Raw genomic sequence first — 17,851 nt, 5'->3', positions numbered from 1 at the left:
TGAGTTCCTCTCTTTATGTGCCACCAACACAATAGGGGATACTTGGTGGCTTTTTCTTTTGTGATCTAACTTGTAACCCAAGTTCAGAACAGTGGGCACTTGGAGAAACCAGTAGTAAGAGACAGGGAGGATTTGCCCTATTTAACCACAAAGAGTTTTCAGAAATGAGAGAAATATGGTACTATTTCCAGTAACCCTAAAGGAAATATGGTAACTGCAAGCATAAAGACAGAGGATTTTAGATGAACAAAGGCTATCCCAAGGTATGTTTCCCACTCTGGTGGTAATTCACTCTGTGAAAATAATGACCAGTTCCATGTAACACTTCCCAAGTGTGGGAGAAGCATAGTTCGGTCTTGAGTATTCAGCATGGGAAAAATAACGAGATGTAGAGACACATAAATAAGCAGAAAAGCCACACATGGACTTGCAGATGTTTTACCACATCAGTGAGATCTGCATACTGTTCTTGGTGTTGTGATTTAACTTGGCATGTGACTTGGGGAAAATCATCTTCCCGTGTTCTGGCATATCTGTTTTCACTAGAGACTGTGACTGCCCTCTGAAATCTCACTCCACTTGTAGAGAAGTTGGCTTTTTCTTCTGATGAGCTTTGTAGTATTTTTTCCAGTGCATATACAGAAGGTGCTGGGAAAAGGACTGTATTTTGTAGTTTCAGGACACGGTTTGAGTATCCTGGATTTTATTAGATTCTCAGTCTCAGACTTAAACCCAAAATAAGGAACTGAGGGTTTAACATTTAGGGTTTTAGCTCATGATATAGGATGAGTTGGTGCACCAAACAAGCTTTTCAGATATGGAGGTAAACCTAAGAAAGTAGAAGAGTCAGGCATGGAAGTGCAATGACGTTTCTCAGAAACAGCCTGGCTGTCAGCACAATGGCTCATGTCATGCTGTTAAGAAACAGCATCTCAGGGTCTGAAATGGAGCTCGAGTTTACAGGAAGGCCTTCACCTTGAGTATGGGATCTGCTTTCATGATGATCCTCTGGTGTACAGCAGTTACAGAAGGAGAGTTTTATGGGTGTGTCATAATTTAGTCTGTCACTTACTGATAGGCTCACCTCCCTTTGTGCAAATGAACCTTGAAGGGAGATGATATAATCATCGTAGCAATTGCTTTAGCTGAGAGAAGGAATAGTGTTCTTTCCTATGTCTTCAGCTGCTCAGCAGTTCTTGTGAGAAATTCCACTTCTGAGGCTAAAGCTTTCCTGCATATACCAGCATTTATTTATTTTTGGCTTTCCTGAGAACAGAAGGTTTCAGCCACACTACAGTAATGAAAGAAGAATGAGATGGGATTTTCTTTGTCCCCAGAAATGTTGGTTTTAAACATCCTTTCAGCTGAGTGGATGAAATTGTAAAGTCGAGATGTGACAGTGATGCTCCAGAATTCTCCAGGGGTGTTTGAGCTTGACTTCATGGTTTCATGCAGTTTTTTGTGGCCGATACCGAGCCGATGAAGCAGACTTTTCCAGTTCATTTTTTCTGAAGCATGCAGCTGAGGAAAGATTGACTACAGAAGCATCTGCAGCTAATTTAGCAGCGTAATCCAATGAAGGATATTGCTGCAAATTGCTACAGAGACCTGGCATGGTTGGTGGCCAGTCCAGAGAAGAATCTTTTGTGTGGCTGTCAAAATCAAGGTGCCTCAGTCTCTTGTGCTTGTATTTAAACTGAAGGAGAGGCAGCACTTTTCTAGAGTTTTCCAGTGGTCTGAAATGGCAAATAATTTATGAACAGTGAGGTGTTGTTTCTCCTTCTCCTTGGTCACCCCCAGGAAGCTTTTTGATTGAAGAAAGGTAATTAGTGGAGCAGAGTATTTTGCCAACCACATTTAATGTTGGTATGACAGCCAAGTCCTCAGGGCTTTCCTCAAGCACCTCACAGTCCGAATGGGCAACTGAAGATGGTTTCCTGGTAAAAGTCATGTCCAGACTGGTGAGAAGAGGAGAGTACAGAGAGTAGCTGAGGTCTGAAGAGAAATGTGATGGTTGTGTGTGATTTTAATTTTGTTCTTAAGCTCTTTCCAAGAAAAGACCTGGCTGCCATTGCTGCTCTGATTTTTCTTATCTCATTCCTTCCCTTCTGCTGGCCCATGTTTGAGTGATGGGATGTGACCCCTCTTGCATTATTCCTGTCTCACTTCACAGTTCTCATATGTCTCTCTATTTCCTTCCTAATTTTTGTCATGATGTTTAAAAAAAACAAAACCCCCCCCCAGAATTCTTTGATGGCACCACATGGGCAGAAAAATGTCTGGAGGATCATGTCATTCAGTCTACACAATGCTTGGATCTCAGCCATTCTCTGAGTTCATTGCTTACATGACCTCTAAATATTTATTTTTGAAATGGGTTTATAAATTGCTACGGTTGATTAAAAGACTCCTGAAAAATGTGACTTTTTCTAAACACATGCAGAATGGTAGTTGGTTTTAACAAAACAAGACAACAAAAAAAGCAAACAACTTGTTTAGTTTTACGTGAAGTATCGGATCTATGCAAACCTGTGTGTTGTTTTATTCTTTAAATCTGGTGGGTAGAAGCTGAACAACCAGTATGTATTCAGAATGACCATAACCTTGGCAGCAACTCTGAACTCATACATCAACATTTTTAACATGAGATGCAACCATAATTTTCTTTCAACAGCCACGTTTTGGGGGTTTATTTTCTTTTGGTTTTAGTGTATTCCTCTTGTGCTTTTTGCTTGGACAAACACTGTGTCTTACATGATTAAAATCTAACTCTCTTACTAGTGTATATTTAAATTGCTTTTTCCAGTATAAACAGGCAGATCTTGGCTCCAACTCTACATTAGAATGTGAGACATCAGATTCTTAAGACCTCTGGTAAATTGGAAATCAGTTAATGGGAACTAATTGTCATTGCCTTGTGATGAAGGCTGAGTGAAAGTATCTTAGTAGAAATACATAGGTGACTGTAAGTGTCAAACCCAGACATGAGTGTGGGGAAGCCCATAGGCTAAAGATAATTTGTTGAGGTATAAGTGCTTATCCAGTCTTCCTTTGTTGCAATGATAAACAGTCAAAGCACCTTCATGCATGTTTGCCAGGTAAATTTATGTGAGTAGGTTTGCCTTGTGGAATTTGAGTATGGGTGTATAACATGTTTCAATTTTCTACTTGGAAATCTTTATTTTTTTTCAAGTACTTCATACCAGGGCGTACAAAACTTATCAGCCTGCTCCAAGAGGCATAAAGAGCCCTGCCAAACACAGATTTATGACAGATTTTTATTTGCCATGGCTGAAGTTATGTGGCAAGTATGGCAACATAAAAAGTGCAATATTTGAGGAGGTAAATGCCTCAATCTGCTGATCTTGCTTTCTAAATAGTACCTGAGAGTACAGATTACTTGCTTTGCCAGACTCAAGCTGTAGGAAAAGTAAATTTGACATCTTGTTTTGATGGTGTATGTGGGTGAGGGTAATACTATTCATCCAGAGTGTTTAATTATAATTACCAATTTAAAAAATAAAATGGCACTTGAGAACATGTTATTACACTAACATGATCCAGATCCAGCTTTCATTGGAGAGCCCAACTGCACAAAATGAGCACAATTTTTGGATTTAATACTCCTTTACCACACACACAATGGCAATAGCATCTGTATAATGGGCCATTTCTATTGCTTTAATCACCACTTACTGCACTCTTACTGGTCATTAGTTCTACAGATTAAAGACACAAACATGGATTTATTAGTGCTGTAAGCCTGTGGGAAACAGTGGGTCAAATTAGTGTCTTTTTCATAACAACATCTGATGTGCTTTTATTAGACCTGAACATGGTGTTTCACTTTCTACACTAAAAATGTCTGCTTGTGAGCCATTTCAGGTTGCTTTCATCACTTGATTGTAATCTTTTGATTTGTAGAAACTCTCCCACTTGCTAGGAAAGTGTCTTTGATTTAGGGGATCAAAAACTGTTTGGAAATAACTTTTTACCTCAGAGTGAAATGTTTTTGTTTTAAAATAGTGCTTCTTCACATGTAATGTTAACACAGTAGAGACCCCTGAGTTTGTTGAGAGGATAAGATATGCAAGATTTGTGTCTCTTAATGTGGCTGTTCATAAACCAACTCACTCCTGGACTGCAGCCTGAAATTCAAAACTGGTCAAAGAAACAAGTTTCTGATGCAATATTAGCTACAGTAGTTAGTGCTCTTTGGATTTTAAGGAGTTAATCTACCATTTTAAGGAGTTAATCGAACCATGTTTTTGTAATGCACCAGTCTGTGCCATGTCCACACAACCATGAGAACGTCTCTGAGATGGTTAGAGACTTCAAAAGCTCTGTAAGTCAGTAAAAATCTATTTCTTCCCCTTTTTTGTGTGTAATTTGCCATCAGATTCTTTAAGGTCACTTCTAAGAAGGGCTGATGAATATGAATCTTATCTGCTACCCCTTATAAACCTGCTCTTCAGTTCAAGGTTAGATGTAGTTTCTCAATTTGGTTGTCTTTCAGTAGCAATGAACTATTTTATTTACAACATTAGCAAGTGTGTGGTATCTCTTGTCTGTAATGCTCCACAGCAGATGAAAAGAACCACGGAAATTGTTGAACCTTAGAACAAAGAACATGAAGGACTTCTTAGAGGTACATTTTAAGGAGTTGTTGAGTACAATAGTTTTCTTTAGTGTCCATTCCTGTGCTCTGAGAGGTGTGCTGCCTTGTCTTCCACTGGCTGCAAAATCTGGGCATTTCCTCGTGTTGGTCTGATAAAGACAGTCCTTGTGTAACCCATCCAAAAAAACCTCCAATGGATGGACCTCCAATGGATGGGGCCAGGTCCTTGTGTGAGAGAAAGTGGCACAGTCATTTTGCAAGCAGAGGGTGAAGAAAGGAGTGAGTTGCTCCTGGATGCGCAGAGCCATGGAGTGGCATATGAATCACAGGCAGTTATTTTGGTAGTGCACAGGGAAAAGGAGAGGAGAAGGATTCTAAATCCTTAAGAAATATTTCTTCTTGATACATGAAGAGATTCAATTTCCTTGTGCTGAACTGAAGACAGCTGGTATTCCTCCAGACACTGAGGAAGCTGGGCGTCAGCACTGTCTGCTCCAGATAAGATTAATAATGTATAGATTGATGGGGAATGGAGCCTGATCTGTTGGGATGCCACAGCAAGCCCTCCTGATGAGGGGGAGCAGCTGCCTGTGTTGGGCCTCCTGAGAGGAGTGAGGGGAACCATCCGAGACACACTGGGATTGACTCCTGTTCCTTCTGCAGGCCAGTTGCTCACACCTTGGAGCAGACTGTGTTGAATGCAACACAGATCTGTGAATGTGTGATCATGTCCAGTTCCTGGCTCTGTACACTTCAAAACTCTCTTAGAAAAAATGACTCCTCAGCTGAACACAAGAATACAGCAGAAAGAACTGTTTTCACCCTTGTATAGCAGACTACAAGCGTACTTAATGAAACACATGCTAACACAAGTCTTGACCAACAAACCCGAACAGCAGCAGTTTTTTGAATTAAGATCCTCTGCAGTCACTTCTGCTTCCCATTTTCAATTTGGAAGTTGAGAATTGTTTGATCTCTTGAATACTTTCTGTGCTGTACACAGGTTGGAGGCTTTTGACCTATCTCTTTTTTTTTGTCAGCCAGAGTATTGTTCGGAGCCATGGAGTGATAGAACTTGGTAGGCTCAAGCTCTTTTAGGCTCCCTTCTGAGGTTCTGGCTATGATCTGCCCAAACTTGCAGTTTTGAAGCAAGGTTGAAGTTTTTAAGGTCAGCCCAAGGTGAAGTGCACCATATTATTTACTTTTCCACATCCTTGGATGCAATTAAAAGACATGGCATAAAGTGAAAAACAGAAAATCAAGAGGGAAATTCTAGATCACTTGAGGCTGCAGCATATAAGTGCTGGTACTTTCACACTTTCCTGGTACAGGGTTCCCAGTGGTGATGCTTAACCTGAGGCAGGGAGAGCAATAGCAGCTGTTCCTTTCCTGCTGGCTTGAACACTGTGTAAGTGGTGGCCCAGTGGGTGTTAAATACATCACTCAAGCTCTTCTGAAACCTGAACTAAATACTCAGTTGGTTGCCCAGTGTGAACAAAACAAAAAAAACCCAGAAAAAAATATTAAAATTACTGAGGCTTGCAAATCTGTGCAGAGACTGCCTCTCCAAATATAATAGGCAGGTTTTATGCCCTGTTCTGCAGTAATAATTTGATGCTTTTTCCTTTTTGAGGTTTGCAGTCCAAGCTCTTCAAGTATTGGTTTCGCAATTACTGCTAAGCGTGAATGGCTGGTTTCCAACCTGGAATAACTTTTCATGCTCCAGAGAATGCCATTACCTTTACCCAATTCTGTGATTAATTACTGTAACAAATTATTACTGTAACTGTTGGGGTAATGACAACAGCAAAATAGAGTATCTGTGGTACTGTTGGGTTAGCAGAAGAAAACAGAAAATAATGAACTAAGTGCCTTATTAGAGATGTGGCCATAGGTCTGTACCTTGCCTGTTGTCAAAGGAAATCTATTATCATTCTCTTAAATCACATTTACTTCATTGCTCCTGCACAAAAGTGAGATGTGCTTTTTTATCCTGCACAGAACAGTTCCACCCTGCAAAACTAATCTAATTCATGCTTTGTTTTAATTGGGCTGGGTTTTGTCAGCTTTATGGGTACACTGGGGTTAAGGGACATGTGAATTTACTTCTCTTTCCTTCCCCCAGCCTCTTCAGTGCCTGTCTTTTAGAAAGATTTAGGTAACAACAATGAACAGCTGGCAGAATTGGGGATGCATTTGGCCTGGTGGTGTAGCAGGGAGGGACTTGGTACCCCTTCACAGGGGTAGGAGCTGCCAGGAGCAAGTGTGCTTCCACCCCTGTGTGACAGTGCCTCTAGCAGGGACCAAGGAACCATGGCTGCCCAGACCCTGAGCAGGGAGTGCAGCAGCTCACCCTGGTGAGAAGAGGAGAGGGAGAAAACAAAACATTTTCTACTTGAAAACAAGGAGAAGTGTTCTGCCTCAGAATTAGAGCTCCACATCTCTTGCCCTCATTCACTTTCCTGCCACCACTGCCACTGGCTTCAGTGGTCTGTGCTGGCTGCCCTTCTCTTGGTTTTAGCCCTTTCTGCTTGAATACTGTCTTCAGGGGTTTTCCTGGTCCTTTCACATTGTCTGGATCTTTTCCTGATTTTTGCATCCCTCTTGGAGGAAGATTTGATATCTACTGCTGCTGCTATCTTCTGCCCAGTGCTGCTGCTGGATGGGGACACTGGGGATGCTGCTGCTGGTGTGCAGCCACCTCTGCAGGTCACATTTAACTGATACTGGGGTCTGCAGTGTCTCAGTAGAAGCAGGGAGAATACTGGGCAGTTTAACATTTTCATTTCCATACACTAGCAAAACAGTGGTGAATTAATGATGCAGAGGAGAATGCACAGGAAAATTTATGTGTTTTCTGAATTTAAATATATAAATGACATCATCTTATGGGTCTTATGATGTATTAGCTCAAAACTTGCTTATTTTGGGATCTGGTTCTTTGTTTGCCATGTATTTCTGTGCATGTTTTGTCAGACTTTAAGCATGACTTCCTTAAGCCTGGATTATACAGAAATGTGCATGACACTGCATCATGTGTTGAACCCTGAACATCCTGCTTTTATCTTGTGATGTTATCTCATATTATTAGGCTAGTTCACTGCTGAGCTTTTTAGCCAAATGCTACTGTGGCTCATCTTTATTATAATACAGACATTTTAAATTTAAAATGCTTTATCAATACAAATAAAAACCCTTCTTTTGTAACTAGGAATATCTTTGTGCTTTTTAACAAATAGAAGTAATGAAGAGTTATTTGGTTTCTGATGCTATATTTGGCATTCTACAGCCACATGATTTTAATGATATATAGTTGAAATGCCTTTTGAAAGCCTCTATAATAAAAATAGAAGAGAAATTAGATTACCTCTGAGACTTAAAAGAACTGTTGAAGAATTTATTAGAGCAATGTTAAAGTATGCTGTAAAATGAGTCATGTTAGCCTCCAAGTTGATCTGGGATATCTGGGGATTCAGAATGCTGTACTACTCAGATTAATTAAAATGTAGTCAGCTGAAACCTTCACCATAATCAAAATTGTTCCCCGGGGTTATACCTTCATTACCATCCTGGTGTAGCCTTCCAGTCCTGACCATTGCTGAGCTAAGTAATTAGTTCAGTTTAAAACAAAAGGATAAAATGATCATGACAGTACTTAATGTATTGTTTGGGATTTTTTTATTGCTATGCTTGGGCTCTGTTTGATATCATTAATTGTATATAGCCATGCTTTCTGCTCCCAAAGACAAACGGTGAGAGACAAAGTATCTCTGACGTGAGAGTTACGCTGTTTCCCATATTGTAAGACATGGAATATCTTACAGTTGCTGTTTTCTGTAACTCTGGCTAAGGCACTGATCTCCCTCTGCAGATGTGCTGCCTATCTCATCCCTGTTGTGCTGTGGGTAGTGTTATGCTCCACTGGGATTTCCTTATCAGCAGTCCTGGAGTAAATCAACAAGGTGGAGACTGCATTTCCCAACAGGGTCTCAAAGGGACAGCTCATATCGTGTGAATTTGTACAGGATACCAGAGGACATCTGCCTTATGAGGCTGTCTCAAGCTTAGGCTTCAGGACCTAGATAAAGCACTGCTTCTGTCTCTCCCACCCTGTGGATATTCTGGCCTCAGCTCTGCAGAGTCTGTCAGCAGTTTGTCCTTGAGCTGGATGCAGTAGTGAAACCCTCTGGATAAGGCTCACCCTTATCTTTCTCTTGTGTCATGTCATGGGCACTGTCCCCAAAGCTGCTGAATAGCAAAGACATGACAAAGAAGCTTTTGATTGTGGCTGTCAGTACTGGAACCTGGAGATTGTAACTCAGAATCAAAATGCATCTGACTGAGGTGTGTCTCCGATGGTGTGACCCCCAAGTTTGTTCTTCCTAGTAATGATCTGCATGCAATGGGTTTGGAGTCTCAAAAATACTTTTAAAAACACTCATGCTTTCATGTCTTTTCAGCCAGAATGTAGGAAACAACTATTATGTTTTCCTGTAGCACTTCCAGAATCCCACAGAACTTTACATATGTTATTTAGGCTCCAACAAACCCCATTAAGGTATATTTCTCCTTTTTTTTTTCTTTTTTTTTTTTCAGTAAGACAAACTGAGGTGGAAGAAGTGCTAGTGGTTTGCTAAAGGCTAAGTAGTCCCTCTCAAAGCATCAATGCCTACTCCCACTCTCTTTAGTATAACAAAGCACATACATGCGCCTGACTTCCATCCAAATAAATCCTCTAGAACTCCCTCCTCTGACCACATGCTTTGGACATTTACACAAAGCAAACACAGCTCATCTATGCAATTGTAAAATAGAATATTGACTGCTTAGTACATGCCATAGCTTTGTACTTTTAATAATAAAAATGTCTTCAATGTTAGCAGCTCTATTTAAGTGACATGTCACAGGAGAGGACAGCAGGGAAGAGTCCAGCTGTGCCTTCTGCAGTGATTGCTCCATGCCCTGCACTGTTTGATGAAGCCTGGCATTTCTTCCTTTTGTTTCAGTGTCAAGGAGCAAACTTGATGAGAAACCCACCTTGTAAGTTTACGACAGGGAAATCTAAAATGGAGGAATATCCAGGCTCCCAAAGAGATTTGTGAAATTCTTTGCCCACGTAAGGAGCCAATCTCTAGGAAGACTCAATAAACCTATAATTAGACTTCATGGTCTGCACCTCAGACAGCTGGAAGTCAAATGAAAGTTAATGTGAGGGGGAACAAAGGCTCTGTTTTTCCCCTTTCAAGACCCTCAAGTTGCAAAAAAGGTCATATAATTTCAACCTCTTGGTGTCTACTTGTCTGTGTTGAGAAACTCCATCCCAGCCTGGTTGTGTCTCCTCCTAAGTGGGTTGGTGCTGGTGAGTGGGTGAATGTGCAGCAAGGAATGTGCAACCTCTTGGCTTGGCTGTGTGAGAAGAACTGCACAGCAGCAGCACGTGCTCGAGCACACGAGCCCTGACACATCATCTCAACCCTTCATTTTTCTCATATACTGACAAGCTCATCCTGTACAGTCTCATTTTCTTCCCAAGTGGGACTTCCTTGCTGTCCCCCTCTTTCAGGCAGGTGTTGTCAGAGCAGACATACATCAAGTCGGACTGGGTGACATCTCTATAGTTTGTGTTAGCAGAGGAAAATGCAGTGACAGGAAGAGTGGCTGCTGCTCATTTGCTATTTAAATTGAGTGTTCTTAAAGATGGTGTAAAATGCCGATTTTTACTCTACTTTGTACATGATTTTTACATTGTTTCTTTAGGGAGACTATCTCAATTATTTGACATCCATTTAGAGGGTTTTTTTCCTCCTTCATTCTTATATTCACCCACAATATTATTCGTGATTAAGAAAAGTGCATGAGGACTGTGCTAAAATACAACCATGTTGTAAATAGTGATTTTTATTTTTTTGCAATGTTATTTGTGCTAGGGATTGGAGTCTGTTCTCCTGTTGAAGTGAATGCCTGCAGATCAGATTGGTATGCTAGAAAGCTGGCTGTGAGTGGAAAGTGTGAAAGTTCACCTCCAAGGATTTCTTCTAACAGGAGGACTATGTTTCATTTTATGTAAAATTGTAATTTACTGTTTTGCAGCTGTGTATGTGCACTTTCACCCTCTGATGATTGACACAGAAGAGCTCAGGTGTTGTTGGATTACTTTCTGTGGCATTTTAGCATCAGTAGTGGTCACTGTGAATTTGCTGCAATTGAAAGAACTTAAGCCTATGTGATGGGAGATAAAAAATTTGTGTCTGTTTTATATAATCCAAATTTTAACAGTTTCTTCCTGCATAGCTTAATGCCACACTATGTCGGTGGGATTGCCATTGGAAATTGTTTTAAAGTTGACAACCTTCATCTTCTCATGTGAATGGGTTGTATACCCATCCTGAATAATCACCAAAGTAAAGACTGAGATCCAGAAAATTGTACTGAGTAGGACCACAAAGTTGTCTGGGCGAGAAGTAGGGCACTGGGTGTAGCAGATTGTGGTCTGCCTGCAGTTTTCCTGAATTTAGAGCTGGCATTTGCAGCTGCCAAGCAGTGTGGTGCTGCAGACCTGAAGAGTACCTCAGTGCTCCCATGTATTTCTTGTGCTGTGCCTCTCTGTGCTTAGTTGTAAGCATAAAGATTTATTGCGCTTTGAGTAGTCAACACTTAATTTGCCACAGTTAAAAGTGATATTCTGCAATGCAAAACATGAAAACCAGTGCTGGAGATCTTTCTGTCAGTCCCAACACTTGTATTGGACTGAAAGAAAATGCAGATGATGAGTCTGTTCCTCTCCTCAGTGCAGACAGTTTTCTGCAAAGACGTATCACTCTACCAGCAGGGTGCCCTATGGAAAAATTGTGCTGTTGGGGTTTTTTCCTTCCTATTTTTGAAAGATGGATTTGTGAAAGCAGGTCAGACAAAGGCTGGGGTTATGTGCCTGCTTGTGAGTATAACTTTGATTTCTTTCCCGGTCCTTTACTATAAGTAAGTCTCAGGGGAAAGTACTGCTTAGTTGAATGACTATAATTATTTAATTAACTGTTTGCTTAATTAAAGCTTTGGAATTTTTCTGTGTCTGTAAGTATCTCTCTTTCCTATACAGCATAGTATAGGATATACAATATACTTTCCAGGAAGGGGTGGATGATGATATGCCAATCATATCATCATCCATCTCTTCCTGGAAAGTATATTCAGAAGTTGTGGCAATAGTCACTAAAGGTTATGAAGGAAAATTTCAGTGCAGGATTTAAGGCAGATCTCCTTCAGCAGTTGTAGCCCCTGTCTTCATACCAAGTTCTGTGTTCCTCCCTTATGCAGGTATACACACAGAGCTGTACCCAAGTACTCACAGACTGACTCCAAAAGCTCGTTTTACCTTTCTCACACTCTCTAAGCTCCTTTTGGGTGTCCCTCCCTCGATGCCAGCTGCAGCACCAGCTATGCATTGATGGTGGTGGCTGGAGGTGAGTCTTGGGTCCTGCAGGTTGACTGCAGAGCTGTGTAGCATTGCTGCCATGGCACCTGGCAGGATCTCAAAGGTCTTTGTTGAGGTATGCTTTGACTCTCCCCAGAATCCCAGCTTGTTTGTCAACTTGACAGGGAGGGAGAAAAAAACCCAGGGTTGTTTGTTGTTTGGTTGCACCAGAAGACCCCAAGGCAGAAGGTAAATACAGGGAGTGGAGCAGGGGATCTGACTGCTGGTGGGACTTGTCCCCCTGGCACTGTTTGGATTTACTCATCTGGCTCTGGTCCTGCTTACACCTGTCAGCTGAGAGGGACAGTGCCAAAGCTAGGGGTGAGTGAATGTCCTCTTGGAGCTTTGCCTGGCCAGCTGGCAGCACACATCATCAGCCAAGCTTTCCCTTCCTCCTCCTCCTCCTCCCCAGCCTTGGACATGTCATTCAGTATGTATGGCCATGCCTTCCCACCACAAGGGAGGAAGGTGGGTTTCAGCCCCATCAGCCCCTCTAATAGAAATGAAGGGTTTCTGTCTTTCTTTCTTTCTTACATGAGAGGAGAAAAAATAAATTTACTCCTTTTCATTTACTATTCTTACTTTTTTTTCACTTGTGTATTGGTCTCCACTAGAATGGACATATTGTGTCCATTGGAGACCCCGCCTAAGCAAGACAAAGCTAGCTCATGGTGCTGGAATTTTTTTATGGAATTTCATGAGGAGAGAATAGGAGGAGGAAGAACTCACCAAGTAGGATTGGCTCCAGAAAGAGGTTAGAAGCAGACTGAGGTTTGTCTACCTTAGAATATGAGGCCTGTTCACTCAGATGCGCTTCTTTCTAGCTTCTTGTGGTAATGCCTTGCCCATCTGCATCATCCTACTGCCATTTTCCAAAGCTGTCATCCTGTCATCCCCATGTCAACAAACCTCCCACCAGTTTGGGTGACAGACACATTTTAGGCTCAGCTCCTGTGGGGAGGGTGTGATGACCCTTCCTTCAAAACACGCCAGTCCTGTCTGCCACTGACACAGCAGTTCCTGTCCATCTGCCAGGGGGTGTTTGGGAGCACTGCATTAGGAAGCTCAGTCACAGCATTAATGCTTTTTTTTACGCCAACCCTACATCCCTGATGTCTTTAATATTGATGGGGGAGTAAGTAATATTTTCCCATGTGCAAATGGAGAATAGTACCACAAAGTGTCACAAAAACTAAGTTGATTCATTAGGCAAACATTTAAAATGAACATTTAAAATTTATAAAGATGTATTTTCCCCCTTTTCGGTCAATGTAAAACTACTATTTATAAAAGATTGTTCAGATCTTAGACTGCACTAGATGCTTTTATACTGCGATGACTTTTACTTGCTGATAAACTTGATAAATGCATTTGCAGTATTTCAGTAACCCTCCTTTAACAGCCTCTTCTTCAAGTTCTCGCAATATAAATCTTCTGGATGAATCAGTTATCACATGCAACACAGCCCAAGTTGGTTCCATGGCATGCTACCATAATTTTCATTTATTAAACAGTCTTAGCATTGCTAGGAAGTATTTTGTGTGAAAAGGATTGTGTTTATTACTTCTGTCAAATAAACTTAACACTCAAGACTCCAAGCATAAATTACTAAGCAAAATCAGAAGCAAAGGATGAGAAGATCCTATACATAGTTAAGAGTGAGCAAAATGAGAAGTTTTTTCAGCAGATAAGACTTTTGCCAACTTAAAATGTTTTATAGCCTCATGCATGGCATTGTTTAATCAGCAGCTGTATTAAGAAAAGAGAACATGAAATAAGTATAGGAATTCACCCAGTCACCTTAGCTGAACTCACAGTGACTTCTCTTTGCTGAATTTTAATCCAGAATCCATCTGCCTTTGTGTAGTTGCTTCTGCTAAGGCTTTTACATGGTGATTATGATGTGCAATATGAGTTGGTGCTGTCCCATCAGTGTCTGGACCTTTGGATCAAATGGACCTTCCTACCCAATTTCTTCATATTACCATTCCTGTGGTCTTGCTGAGGTCATGTTGCATTAGAAAGCATGTGTGTGTGCCAGTGCTAAATCCATGGCTCCAGAGTGTCTTTACATGACAACATTCTCCTCATGTTGGATCCACACTACAGTGTCATGGTGGCCATGTGACCTGAAGTGTGTTAGGATCTCCTAACAGACAGGTATGCAATGATGTATTCCGCCCAGAAGTTTTTTCCCTTAAGAATCACAACAGTTTAAAATGATGAAAATTGTTGAGCCATATGTGTTTTTAAAAAGAGAAGCAATGCTGAACCAGTGTATAGCATACAGTAGAAAGGAAACCAAATACAATATGATCTGTAATACTGCCTGTACTCTGGAGCTGAGCAGCTTTGGAACTATAAAGGGATTTGAGCACATGTTCATTTATTAATTTTTTTTTTTACTAATATCTGTGCCATTCACAGCAAGCCCTATATCACAAACTTGCTGCCATGCTTGCTTATATTGTGCAAAAGAATGTGGCTGAAACATCACTCAGCACATCTAAATGTATGTCTGTGTATGTAATCATGTGCATATAGCCACACATTTGGGGTTCTCTCATTTTCAGAATGATACAGTCTATTGGCATGGCTGTGTGCTTTTTACAGTAATTTAAGCAGGTAAAAATCAGATAGTATATATTCTATTATACATGCTGATACCCTTTTATTTTCCCATTTCTTATGGACAGTGATAATGAGAATTGATATTTTTACATGGAAAATTTCATTATCCAAAAATACCCTTAATACTGACATGCAAAACTGGTGTAGCAGAAGAAGCATATCTGATCCAAATCATTAATTGAGCTGTAGTTACAATTACAAATACAAAAATGAAGCAACCTTACCTTAGCTCAGGAGAGTCTTTTTGCTCTATCCCAGGCAGTTTCCTCCCTTTATTCAACTGAAAAGGGAAAAGCCACTTAAATAAAAATAAGGACTGGAAGAGTGAGTGATTTAAGGAGTTCTCATCTGAACTGCCGATCCACTTGTTTTTAGCAAATTGCAAAAAAACCTCGATCCAGCAATAGCTCAGAGCGACTTTTCTATTCTCATGTGTTCTGTGGGCTGAGAATCTGCAAGAATAAACCTGAGACAGTGCTGCAAGAGAGAGACAGTGGGGGGGACCTTGGCACGGAGTTGGACCAAACTCTAAATATAGCCCAACCCACTTTCTGTGCAGTTCTCTTCATACTCTGAAGGCAGATGACCTTGTCAGAAAACTGACCTCCTGGTATGTCCCCCTCTTAGTGGAGAAGATCTAAGGGAACAGGACTGCAGCATAAAGCGACAGAAAAGCAATCCACCATCTGCTTGCAGCAAATGAATTTAGGTATGGGCTCTTATTTTCCCGGTAGTTAGAACTGATTGTCTCATAATGTGCTTTAGTTGATAATTTATACAAATGAGGTGCATGTCAGTTCACAAAAGTCCTGTGCAGATGAGAGATTGCATTGTAATTGTTAGTCTCAAATAGAGAGCACTGACATAGATGACAAGCCCGATGCATCTCCTCCTCTCAAAAACCTTAACACATCAGAGTGTGCAGTATTGCCCTAAATGCTTCTCACTATAAAAAATTACCCCTCCTTTTACTTGCTCTTATAATAAGTAAGACTTTTTGGAAAAGTGAGTTAAATCCACAAATGAATATTCTAGTACTATATACATTTGGGATGCTAGGATAGCTTAAAAGGGAATGAGAAGCTGCAATATCAGAGATCAAACTTCAGGGAAATGTGAAGTATATGCAGAGGAGGAGGAAGCAAAGAATAAGAGGAATAGAAACATAACCCTTGTGCTAGGGAACTGGTTTTCAACAGATGTGTGATAATCTGGGGAATTTGCCACTCTTAACTCTGTGTGGCAACATGTCAGGGTATTTTGTTCTTAGCCTGAAGGAGAGTTTAACTTGATATGAGTCAACCTGATACTCTGTCAAATGGAGACCTGATACTTCTGTGTCATATGAAAGCTTCTAAATAAAAAAAGCCTCAGAAATCAGAGCAGCTCAAAATGTCAACTTTGATTTTGTGTGTAAAGATGGGTAGGAGAGCTGGGATAAAAGACTTTATTTGTTTGCAGTGTTGTTCTTCAGTGGGATATATTATTTGGTGGTGACATCTATGTGAGTGTATGCTGCATGATATGCATGCGTGCAGTTTTCCATGTACAGAGAAAACCTGAGAAAAGTCAGGACTGTGATAACTGCATACTACAGATGTGTGCATCTGCAAAATATCCATGAGCCAAAAAAGTGGGAATGGTATCAGTAGTCATTAAAGTAGCAATGTCTCTGTGAACAATAATTTCTGCTGTTAAATTTTTGTGAAGTGTGCTATATATCCTTTTAATTGCAGCCTACTATTTCTGGCAAGTTCCACTGTGTAATTTTATCATGATCTATAGACTTGAAGTGCACAGCATCAGCCAGACTCTCTGTGTTACCCTCACAGCAAGAACTGCAGCTGTGAGCCACAGCTGCTTCCCAATACAAAGAACAGTAAAAAAGCACAAATCTCTGGCAGTATTAAGGAAGACATCACATCTGGGACCATGCTACATTCCTGCCTGAAACTCAGTCATAGTCAGACTTAGGCTAGACCCCACCCATTAAGTATTATGGATTTATCCAAGTTCATCTTTCCTCCCAGTTTACCTTTTTCTTCCCCATTAACACGAATAAATGTTTGTCAGAAGTCAATATTATAACAAATGAAGAATGCTGGTGTTTGATTTTGAAGAGAGGACCTGAAAAAGGAACAAGTCCACCTCCAGATAGGTGTGCATTGATTAGCACTGTGTAAGTAGTGAAATTCTAAATGTACAGGTCACCAACATCACTAAACATGGGTAGCATTGTGCTGCCTGTGCTCCAGGGTGGTACCCTCAGGAGAGCCACACCAACCCTACCAGTTCCAGCTCCACAGTGCCACTGCCAATTCTACCCCTCTCTCTAGTGCCAGGATATTGAATTCACCACAGATCCCTTCGTTCAGACCAGGAAGGTGATGAGGATAAAGGAGGGAATATATACTCCTCCCCAGCACGAGTAGTAAGTATACTTTTCACCCTCTTTTTCACCAGCTTTGCACACTCTGCAGCAAGCAGCAGCTTCCATACATGATAGATGGATCTAAGAAAAAGAAGGAATCACAGTGCTTGGTGGGTGTTAAAGCACAGGCATAGTCATACTTTGGCAGGAACTGGGCCATGCACTTCTCCCATAGGAATATTGTGGAGAAGGAGTGATTTCTTGCTCGTACACTGGTTGGCTTTGGGCAGGGAGTGAATCTTTGGGGAGGCTTTTATAGAGTGGCACTGTTCATGTGTACAGGGCTCTAAATGTTGCATGAGCAACCCCAGTGATGCAAACTTCCTGAAGGTAGGGGAAAAGGCTTTAAAAGTGGTTGTGTGTGTTCATCAAGATGGATGGAAAGGGCTTGGTTTGACAGCTGTATACACTCAAGTTTTCTTTAGGATGACTTTAATTTTTCTGTCTGCACCATGAAGAGGGAAATGCAATAGAGAGTCGGGCCCTAGTTTGTGCCTAGCTTTTCCTGAGCTCCTGTGTTTTCCTTGTGATTCTGAATGGCTTTTCTGCATATTTGTTGACAGTTTTTAACTGCCCAGCTTTCTTTGGTAGCATTTCCTGTGGAATGAGTTTGGTCTGGCTTTTCCAGAGCCCAGGCAGTTTCCTCTCCCAGATGCCTGTGTTGGGGTTGAGACTTATTTCAAGCCAGGCTCATGGGATTCTC

The 17,851-nt window shown here is 41.0% G+C and overlaps 1 protein-coding gene across 3 annotated transcripts in view; it reads left to right on the top strand.

The window, feature by feature from the left end:
• Positions 1-17,851, top strand: part of CMSS1 (cms1 ribosomal small subunit homolog) — a 223,505-nt gene that overhangs the window by 174,880 nt on the left and 30,774 nt on the right. Inside the window, exon 1 of one of the 3 annotated variants that reach the window (XM_031060800.1) lies at positions 15,334-15,426. The exons of the other annotated variants lie outside the window; for them this stretch is intronic. Coding sequence (XP_030916660.1) covers positions 15,417-15,426 — 10 coding nt within the window. The 5' untranslated portion in view covers positions 15,334-15,416. Of the gene's footprint in view, positions 1-15,333; positions 15,427-17,851 lie in introns of those variants that run through there. 3 annotated transcript variants of the gene reach the window in all.

Source organism: Geospiza fortis, unplaced genomic scaffold, assembly GCF_000277835.1.
Source record: "Geospiza fortis unplaced genomic scaffold, GeoFor_1.0 scaffold131, whole genome shotgun sequence".
Taxonomy (NCBI): Eukaryota; Metazoa; Chordata; class Aves; order Passeriformes; family Thraupidae; genus Geospiza; species Geospiza fortis.
This window is presented reverse-complemented; position numbering and strand designations above follow the sequence as displayed.